The sequence below is a fragment of the Limulus polyphemus genome, unplaced genomic scaffold, assembly GCF_000517525.1.
Source record: "Limulus polyphemus unplaced genomic scaffold, Limulus_polyphemus-2.1.2 Scaffold2193, whole genome shotgun sequence".
Lineage (NCBI taxonomy): Eukaryota > Metazoa > Arthropoda > Merostomata > Xiphosura > Limulidae > Limulus > Limulus polyphemus.
This window is the reverse complement of record NW_013667803.1, coordinates 8,350-19,455: the sequence shown is the minus strand read 5'-3', so window position 1 is coordinate 19,455 and position 11,106 is coordinate 8,350. Positions and strand designations below refer to the sequence as shown.

At 31.1% G+C, this 11,106-nt stretch overlaps 1 protein-coding gene across 6 annotated transcripts in view; it reads left to right on the top strand.

The window, feature by feature from the left end:
• The window catches only part of LOC106466226 (WASH complex subunit 2-like), a 181,958-nt gene extending 173,597 nt beyond the window's left edge, over window positions 1-8,361 (top strand). For 5 of the 6 annotated variants that reach the window (XM_013926476.2, XM_022394198.1, XM_022394197.1 and 2 more), the window contains 4 exons: window positions 301-838; window positions 1,225-1,274; window positions 6,191-6,377; window positions 7,423-8,361. In XM_013926476.2, the coding sequence (XP_013781930.1) occupies window positions 301-838; window positions 1,225-1,274; window positions 6,191-6,377; window positions 7,423-7,568 (921 nt within the window). In that variant the 3' untranslated portion in view covers window positions 7,569-8,361. The remainder of the gene's footprint in view (window positions 1-300; window positions 839-1,224; window positions 1,275-6,190; window positions 6,378-7,422) is intronic. The other variant, XM_022394196.1, reaches the window with a different exon arrangement.
• Window positions 8,362-11,106: the final 2,745 nt, after the last annotated feature.

Sequence of the window (11,106 nt, the reverse complement as noted above, 5' to 3'; positions counted from 1 at the left end):
ATAACAGAATAATAGTAAGTAATTTAATATTATTATTATTATTATTTTAATTTAAATTACTTATTGTTTAGTTTATTACTGTATAGTAGTAAGATATATATATATATATATATATATATATATATATACACAAAATTGAAAGCTTTTCAAAATATTCCTGAACTCAAACCTGGTTTTGTCACAATGACAGTCTTATTAATAAACAGTATTAGATTTGTTTGAACTCAACCATAACAGGAAAAATTAAAATTTCAGGAATTTATTTTGTGTGTTTACAGTTATAAGTTTTGTTAACTTTAGGACCGTGTTAGAATCCAAAGCAAGAGAAGACCACCTTCCCGTAAAGGAAGACATGCAGCTGTCAGACATTCACAGATACATGTGGATGTAGTCGATGGGGAAAATGGTTCAGAAGAGTTAATAGCTTCATTAACTGAAGAAAATCCACCAATTTCATCCTTTCTTGCTCCCCCAAAACCAGTTAATTCTGGTTTTCTCAAGTCCCCCTCTACTGAGGAGGAGGACATTTTTTCAGTTGCTGAATCACCTGTAAAGTCACAAGAACAGGACATTTTTGATTTGTTCACTCCTTCCAAATCTTCTGACAGTGCTTCCATTGAAAGTGGCTTATTTGGAAAAACCAGTCCCATTATTTCCAGCAATTTGAAAGATAGCTCTGTGCAACAGGATGCTCATCCTCCAAAAGTCGGAGATTCTCGGAAAAATGACATTTTTGCTGAAATTACATCTCCTTCAGTTAGTAGAATAAACATATTCAGTGAGAGTGAGCCTTTATTTTCAGATGATGGGAAATTTTCGTCTCAGTTGTCTGGTGAGGGTAGGTGCTCTACTTTTTAAGTGAAAATAAAAATATATATGATTAAAATTGATGTATGAATCAGAGTTCTCTTGTAAATAGTTTTATACTAAGATATTATTCTCTAAAGATTTAAATGCTGAAATTTTTATTTTTATGATTTTAATTTTTTATGAAAAAATTTTTGTTTGATATTAAATCATTATTTTTCTCTTTATTTTAAAGCAGACATGTATAACAAATATTAAATTTTAATGAACAGTATATTTTACCAGTTTTAATTTCCTAAGTATCAAGTATATTCTTAAAACAAATTTAAAAAGTTTTTAAATGTTGTTAGATTTCTATTCAAGTAGGTTTAACTGATCTTACTCACTATGTATTAATAACTACTGTTTTTGTCACAGCTGGTTTTGAAAAGGATACCCTCAGTTATGCTGACAAACACACTTCGAAGGTATGTAATATAATCTAGACACAAAACACGTGGATATTTGTATAATGGAAAAGTTTTTAAAAAGTAACAGTGGTGTATATTGTACAGTGTTTTCATTTTCTAGAGGCTTTGTTTGTAATGTGATGTCTAACAGCTAATGAATGTTCATAAAAGTAATTGTGGGTATAGTGAGAAGTGCTTTGTTTAAAGAGTCATGTAATGTATGTGGATATAAATAAATATATGAATATTAATAGTAAAACATAATTCAAACAGTGGATGAAATTCACTTTAGAATGATCTAATATTTGCAATATGTGGCCTAATCATTCATTAGTAGAATCTTGTTTATAACAAGTTAATGAGAATATAAGTTTGAACATCAACTATGTAATGGAGTGAATGAAACATAACTTACAAAGTATCACATGTACATGATTATTGTATGGAAATATTACTGGGAAAGTAAATGAACAATGCCAGAATGTATTTGAAACTATTCTAGTGTAAAAATATATACTGGTTTTGAAATAGTCAAGACTTGCTGTGAAATCCAGTAGCCATTCTTAAGTTGCTGATCATCTGTGTTTTGTCTTCAGTTCAAGTAAAGATCGTGTTCACTTGAACGTAAGAACAATTTATTTTTATTCAATTCAACAGCACAATAATCTTCTGCTTATAAAGTAAGACAGCTTTTATTTCATCCGTAAAATAAAATGTTTATTTTTATTCAACTTCACAACATGTCTTATCTCTTTATTTCCACCTACAGCAAATATATCTGCCATTCTGCTTCCCAGGTCCATGAATCTCCAGTTACTGTGAAGATTTGGTAACTGTGTGCAAGGTTAATATTTGGAATATTGCACCATACCTTAATTAAGACAAAATTTTGATGCTGTAGTTGATTTATAATGTCAATTCCTTATGAGGTATTGTCCAAGAGATGTCTTTGTGAAAATGTGTAGAGGAGGAATGCCAAATTATAGGAATATCAGAGGACTCAGATGGACTTGGAGAAACACTTTGCTGAAACTGGTTGCTCTCTGACACTTCAGCAGGCATTCTAGAGCTATAGCTTCTTTCCATCCACCAAGATAACTGGACCATCTAGAACCAGGAAGTGTACCAGTTGTTATCATATAGATCATCTGAACTCAATGACAGTAAGAGAAAGTTGCCTATATGGGGCAATTAACAAATGTTACAGTGTAACCCCCTTTTCAGCAAACCACAAAAGTCAGCATTCAGTGCATTTTATGCCCCATGCTGGAGTCAAGCCGTGATGGTCAGATGACATCACATGCCAACAAGGATCTAGTGTTCAAGTGGCCACAAGCAGTGATGCTATTCATATTTTAGATGGTTCAGCATTACATGCTATGGAGTGTGTGAAACCTGATTAAATTTGTAGACCTTGGATCCATGCAGTGAATGGAGAAGATTGGTTGTTAAGTTTATGGAGGGACACCTTAGTTTGTTCATGTAACACCACATGGGTGATAAAAACATTTTCTCATTAATTTAAGCTGTGGCAATGGCAACAAGGTTTGATATAGTAATTTCAACTAAGTTTCTGTAGTGGAAGAAATCAGCAGTGAAAACTGCAATGGTAGTTTTGAAAGAGCCCCTGAGTCGTGCTACCCCCACAGATACTGTTTGGTGGCTCAGTTCTTGGACCTGCTATTCCATCTTTGCCAATTATGTGGATGGAGAAGTTTCTTGATCCATGGAGAGAGTGAGGAAGAAGAGTTACCTGCCACAACTATGAACAGTTTGGTCATTGGGAACATATATTTCCTTTCCCTTTGCCTTCACAAGTGCCCACTCTAAATATATCAAATATTTTACTACAGGCTCTAAATGCCTTCAGATCCAGTAGCTCAAACTAGTGTGAGATCTTGTAGAAAAGTACCATATATCTGTTCCTTCATGTGTGGGAGTTAGTTCTGTGTTTATAAGGCCAAACATGGTCCAGTATGTTCCTATGAAGGTAAGGTATTTTTTTAAGTTTCTGAAGGAGCAGCTATAACTCCAATTTGATCCCATGGTGTATCAGTCACTACAGTGTAGACCACTTCTCTGGCCACTAACTACAGACTATTTTAGTAAATGGTGATAGGCTTGCAGTGAATGGAGAAGTTGAACTCTTCAGCACTATAGTTTTTATTACAGGTCTTAGCCATAATATCAGCACTGAATTGAATGCTCGTATATTACTGAGAAAACACACAACTAACGTTCTTTAAGCAACAAGGAAAAAGAAACAAGACAACTAGATACCATATAAAAATCACTAACATTAAAACAAGTTTCAAAAATTTGTATCTTATTAATTTACTTTATATCTAACTGCATTATAGTATTAACAACCTTTATAATGCTTTTTTACACTAACCTGTACTGTCAACATGAATTTAAGTGTTTTGATACCCTACTTGTGTGTCTTAATAACCATGTGACGTATGAAAAAACATTTCACTAATCTAACACTTTGACACCTGAGGGAAAGTGACAATGTGTTTGCTGGGTAGTCTGAGAGATATGGGGAGATCACAAACAACCAGAATATTCTCTGACATTCTGAGAGCTTAGTTATGCAGATAGATGTATGAGCCATGTATTCACATAGTTCATATAGTACATTATCATGTTGTGTGTTCTTTGTTGTTCTGTTGCATTAGCATCCAGTCTGGCCAAGGGTTGTGATTGTGCATCGTCAGTTAAAAATTTAAATTAAACTTAGTTTGCTTCAAAATATACCTAAGATAAAAGAGAAGGGAATTGTGGTATATAAGTTCTAAATATGTTACTCCCTTTCACTTTTAAATTTTTTTTTAATTTTCTTCAGTTATAATTAGGAATGTACTAAATATAAACCACAAGTGTTACTTTCTGTAGCAGTATTCAACCATGAAAATTATCTACTGCTTTATTGGATACTTTTATTGTGTCCTACTTTACAATATATATATATGGGACTTCTACATGACTCGCATAGAGCAGAGATACATTTGAGTTCTTGTGATTCAATTTTTTGATTGGTCAACTACAGAAAGAAGGGGAATTGTAAACACAGTTTTGGAGTTTTCATACCTTAAGTGAAATAATCAGGACTATTGGTGAAATATCATGGCTTATTCTTCCTCAAGTGACTTGTTGATCATGTATGTTTTGACTTCATTTCAATACAGTTTTCTTTTACTTACCTTCTTATTTAGTTTATTTTTATTCACTCCAATAGTGTTCCATTCAGCCCATCAGTCAGTTTTTAATTCATTCTTCTCCAGTAAATAAAGTCCTCATTTTTTATTCAATGTCACACTACATCTCATTTCTTTCATACACTTACAACAAATCACCACACTTGTTTACTTCTTGAACATTTAACTTAGAATTAAAATATAGAAGGGGGTATTTTAAATATGGGCACATAGTTTTAGGTAGTAAAATTTAAATTTTTATTGTACAGTTAGGGAAAGTTTGGATAAAAATGTTACATTGCATCTTAAGTTTTCTTATAATGTTTAGTATGACTATTGTGGATCATAATAAAAATATCAATCAAATTTGAAGTCTGATAATTATAAAAAGCTGGTGATAAAATCAATGTCTTATGTATATGTAATTTAGTGTATTTTTTTTTTCTCAGAGTTCTTCTATTACTTGGACTAAATATATTACAATAGATTGTTGTTTGAGAAACCTTTATGGCAGTTAAATTTCATAGTTAGATTGGAAGATGAATAACAATGGAAATGAGTTAACCTTCTTCTGCAACTGCAGTCCAGCTCTAGATGTCACTAATTTATATGACTAGATAAAATAAGTTTACTGATGAACATGGAACATGGAATTTTTAGTTACACACCTTCATCGGGTTTCCAGTGAGGAGAAAACAGTTTTTAAAAGATATAGGCTTTTTTTATACCCTGTCTATTCTTAAAAACTGCTTTCTCCTCACTGGAACACCAGAGAAGGGCTCTTGTTTTCAACTTTGTCAGTACTTTTTGTAATTTGACAAGTATTTTACCTTGTTTATGTTCTTCTACATTTTTTAATTTCCTTGCCTACACAATTTTTTAGTAATAAATACTTGTATGTGCAACTGTCACGGTCACACTTATTGAAACACTTAAGAGTATTAAAAGATTCCAGTCAGCTTTTATTAAGTGAATTAAGAAATGCTGGTTATGATTAAAACATACTGTTTGCTTTTATTTGTTATCAGAATTTTATTTTGTAAATAGATTACTTGTACAGCAGATTTTTATGCAGCTTTAAGTTTCAGATTATAAATCCGTGGAAGGTGTTTCTTCTATAAGTATGAGTTATTGGTATTATTTGAAGAAATTGAGATACATTATTGACCTCAAGAAACCCAAAATCATTCTTCCTTTTTTAAAGGAACTAAACTAAATGTTTAAATTACATTTTCATTATTTGTAAGAAAGAATATGAATTATACTTTTCACCTGTTTTTGATTTTTTGGAATATATCTGATACGCATTAAGTCACTTATCATTTGTATTTATGTATTTGATTTTAAAAAAATCATCATAACCTATTAGGGTCAGCAGTAAGTTTCCTGACTTACAAAGCAAAAATCTGGGGGGGGTTGACTCCTTACAATATACAGAGTGCAGATAGCCTATTGTGTGGTCCTGTGCTAAAACCAACAAATTTTTAGGTTGTAAAATCACATTGTAATGTTTTTTGTTCATGACTGTCTTGGAGTTTTATAATTTGCTAGTATGGTTAAATCCATAAACCTTTTCTTTTTTCTTTTTTTGTACATTTGTCTACAAATTACTCAATTCGAAACATTCAATGTAATTTCATGTTGTCATTATTATTTTATTTTCAATGGTACATTAAAATATGTGATCATACAAGGATATTAGTAATAGCAGTGTTATAATTTTTTTTTCTTTAGGCTGAAAAAGAAACTTCTGATATTTCTGTGAAAATAGATAAACAAACATCAAGTAAACTGCCACAAGGAACTACAGTGGATATATTTGCTGATACAGAAGATGACATCTTTTTAAACCTGCCCTCTATAAAGTCACCAAAACCAACCATTTCACAGTCATCTCTGCTATTTGACAGTGATGGATCTGGTTAGTATTTTTGGAAAAAACCTTGGTCATTCATTTATTATTTAATTAATATTAAGTTCAATTCAGAGAAAGTTACCTGCTTAGAGCAAAACTAAATATCAACCTGGAGGTGAATATAGCTAATTAAGAAAATGTAACCAACACACAGTGTATTAAGTCTAAGGAATTAGATTAACCAAAATATACATTTTTCATATAAATTACCAATAAACAAAATAATTAATACTTAACCCCAGAACATGGTTAGTTTAATATACAGGTTTAATTTGTATGGGGTCATAGTGACCTTACACCAGTGTTCTGGGGTTAATAACTATCTCATTTTCAAATTTTCATTAACTGATTACTTTCAATCTAAATTAAAATTGTCACTGTTTACAGGATACATTTGCATGTGTATAAAATAGTTTTTGTTATATTCTTATTTTGATCATTATTATTGTGTAATTGACAATGTCCCATCTGTTTGACAAATGTCTTTTCCATAATATGTAGTTCAGCTAATTAAGAAAATGTAACCAACACACAGTTAAATTAACCAAAATATACATTTTTCATATAAATCACCAATAAAAAAAATCATTATTATATAACCCCAGAACATGGTTAGTTTAATATACAGGTTTAAGTTGTATGGGGGTCATAGTGACCTTACACTGGTGTTCTGGAGTTAATAACTATCTTATTTTAAAATTTTTATTGACTGATTACGTGCAATCTAAATGAAAATTCTCAGAGCCTCAAAAATATTTAACTTGGCCTTCAATCATTCAAAATCTATTACAAAATATAGAAAAGAAAGCACTTTGAAAAGCTGGAGCTGCTTTGTTTGAAGAACATTTTTGATGTAAAATACGTGACTGCAGAATTTATTGAAGAATACTATTTCATTATTGTTACTCAGCTCTTTAACTTTGTTATTTACCAGCACACTTACATGTGTATAAAATAATTTTTGAGATATTCTTATTTTGATCATTATTATTGTGTAATTGACAATATTCCATCTGTTTGACAAATGTCTTTTCCCTAATATGTATTTCAGATGATATATTTGCAACACCACCAACAACAACCAAGTCAAAAAATAAACCAAAGGAAATAATCTCTAAGAAAAAAAATATCTTGAAAAGTGATAACACAGTTTCATTTGTTGACCCCCTTCTTGGAGAAAAGCAAGATGTTCTTTGACTACATTGGAAAATTCTTTGAAAATGTTAAGATTAGTATTTCATATAATTGATTTATAGACCTGAGAAATTATTATTAATCTTGTATTTAGAAAAAAAATACAAAGGTTTATTGGACAAGTGGTTAATAATTAAAACTGATACCCATCTGTCAGAAACATGTTTTGGTCTTTCAGCTTTGAAAATATATAGTTTTAAAGACTTGGAATAGAATATAACAAAATAAATAACTTATGTAAGCCATGAAAGCAATTCATACTTTATCTACACAATATCTTGTTTAAAAATTTATCAGAAACTTAAATTACAAAATCATATATTAGCAAACAGGCACAATCTGCATACATACAAAATAGACACTGAATATTTAGTACAAATGCTACAGCTTTTTCAGTTTAGCCAGATTAAACTTTTGGAACAGTCACAAGAATTTCTGTGAGAAAACATATACAAAAACATAAATCTGTTTGATTATTAATTTTTATGTAAAATATGGAACTTTCAGGTTTTTTTTTTTTAAGATATAGGCAACATCACAGGGTAGTAACATGCGTTGTATCAAAGTGTTTCTGTAATAAAACATACAGTATACTTCAGAGGATATTGTGAGTATGATTTATCTGTTTAATCCATCCTTTTTTGGTTTTGTTTAATATGTAGTCTTCATATTATTAATTTCAGTTCGAGTGTTAACATAATCTTATGTGAATAGGATATGTATGTATATTTTGTAGTAAATACTTCAGCTGAATGAATGGATTTCTGTGAAATAAAGTACCCAATATAATAAGTCATTCAAGCCTTGATATTTTTTTCAAAGTATTTTATACTGTTATGTGTGTTTTCCCTAGTAAATAGTGAGAGTTTAATCATGTCAGTGATTATACTCACTGTTGACTGTATCACAGATCATTTTGCCAAAAAATATATATAAATTTATGAATAGTTGCATTCTGTATGATGTGATTTATCATTCTCAAGCTTATTGTTATTCATAAGACCTGAAACAGACTATTGCGGCAAAAACTCATCACTCATTTTGAAATTACAGTTTCAAAAATTCCATGTCTGATCTTCCCTAACATTAAAACCTGGGTATATAAAATGATTGGTTTGGTGCTATTGTAATAAAAATGATTCAAAATTGTTTGAACATAAATTAATCTGAGGCAAATTATGAAGAAACATTGTTTGTGAATTTCATTCAATGTTTAAAGTCATAAAAGTAGAGAAAACATTCAATGTTGTAATTTCCAAGTTACATTTCTATTAATCCATATATATATTAAGCCTAGTTACAAACATCACCAAAGAATACTAAAGCTTATACTTACATTTCTGTAGATTTTGATAATTATATTACATTAGGAAAGATAAGTATATGATCATTATTTTATAGGAGGATTAAAAAAGCAAAAAAAATATTTTACCCGATACATTAGCTCATATAAATGGGTTTATTTTGGTATTGGAAGTTTATAAAGCATATTGTGTTTTCAATTATTATTTAAATCACAAATACTCTACATATGTAAAATGTATGTATTTCTTTATTAGGACTAGGAATTAAAATAACATGTGAAAGGATTAATCATAACATTATATTTGAAGCACACACAAACCTATGAGTCACTATCAAGTATAAAATGTGTAAATAATATTTGTTGCTTAAAATGTCCCAAATTTTCAACTAATTCTAATTTTTAAGCATAATTTGTTGAGTTTCAATGTCAATTCACAGTCAGAAGATTATTACCTCCACCACCGAAGGTTATGTTTTCACCCCTGTTTGTGTGTGTGTTTGTCAGCAAGATTTCTCGAAAATGGTTGAATGGATTTGGATGAAAGTTGGTATACATTTGGATTATAACCCAACTGAGAAGTGATTAGTTTTTGGAAGGTCAAAGTCACAAAAATAAAAAACATCCCCATCTGAACATGGGGACTGATTTTTCACACTATTTTTGCTCTATAACTCAGACAAAAATGATTGGATTCTGATGACTCTTGGTAGACATATGTAGAATATTATTCCTCATTGTCCTACCAACAATGGTCCATGTCCATTGATAATGATAGACATACAGATAGATTTTCGTTTTTTTTTTAAGTCCTTTTCCAAGATACAAAATGAATATGTTAGATAGGAGGAAACAGTTCCTGAGGGGAGACTTGGATCTGAGAATATGGAACAGTCTAGGATAAGTCCTTTCCTGGATAAAGGCCTTTTGTCATAGACCCCAAAAAGCTATGTTTGCTTTCTCAACTTGGCTTTGGTACCAGGAAGTTGAACTACAGTCAGAGGCCACCAGACTGCTGACACTGTATTCCTCTTAGGGTTGTTTCCAGTCTATAAAAGAGGTTGACCATTAGACCTGGTCATCATTATGATGAGTCATCTGGACATTCTGAGACTCCAACTAAACCACAATAGTCAAACCTTATCACAAGTTGGAGTCTCCAATGAGAATGAAATGGCTTGTAAATACCCTGAAGAATGAAGCCTCCAAAGAGGAGCTGCCCTACCATCAGGACAAGTGGTAAGCATATTACCAAGAGACTGCTGATCTTTGGAGCAGCCAAAAGCCCTCAAGATCATGAAGATGGAGGATTGAAGCTGTTAAAGGTCATCTGTAGGTCAAATATAGTGCAGGGCCATGAGATGACGTGTATGCTGTCTTCACACATTACTATGCTGATCTTGACTGCAAATAACATGTTTACTTAGGCACTGGTGTTCCCAATGCCTTTGGTGTCATTGGCACCTCAACCGATTGATGATCAAGATGCTGAACATAGGCATTTGAATTCACTGCTGCCAGTCAGTGGTGGCAATGTAAATCAACTTAGCCCACTGACATTCAAGGATACTGTTAAGATGAACTTTGACAGTGTTTTGAAGTGTCTCGAGCATGTAATTGCTTAGAATGACAAGACTCAGTTCACATTGTGCATCAATTTAATTTAATTTAAATGGTCCAGTTTTCTATGTTTTAGAAAAGTTCAATGAAGAAAACTCAGTGACTGAGATACAGTTGTGGCAGAGTTGAATCAAGGTTTAAACCCAGTATAGAATCAATCTATCCACAGGACTCAGTTCAAAATTCTGAAACGTGGAATTCACAAGAATTTAGTTGCAATTATATGGATGATTAATAATACTTACAAAGAAAACATATCCTGATATGATATTAACAGATTGTGAATAGATCTAAGGTTTCCTAGTGAACTTATGAAAACCTATTAAAGGCTATATCTTGAGAGTGGCCCTATGTTTGTGTGAAAATGACTTGTAAACACCTATATTTTCAATCAACCTAAAACATAACATATTTTTATGTTTTTATAAAAAGATGTTAAAAACTGAAATTTGGAGAAAATGATAAGGTTCTTCACTGTAATGGTAATCAAAACTTATAACAAAAGCCTAATAAATTGGCCTGTATTTTTTTGGTACAATGTAAAAAAACTTTTCTAGTTTGAATAATGTTGTAATACTAAGAGTGGTTCATGTTGAGAAATTGGTTGATTGCCAAATA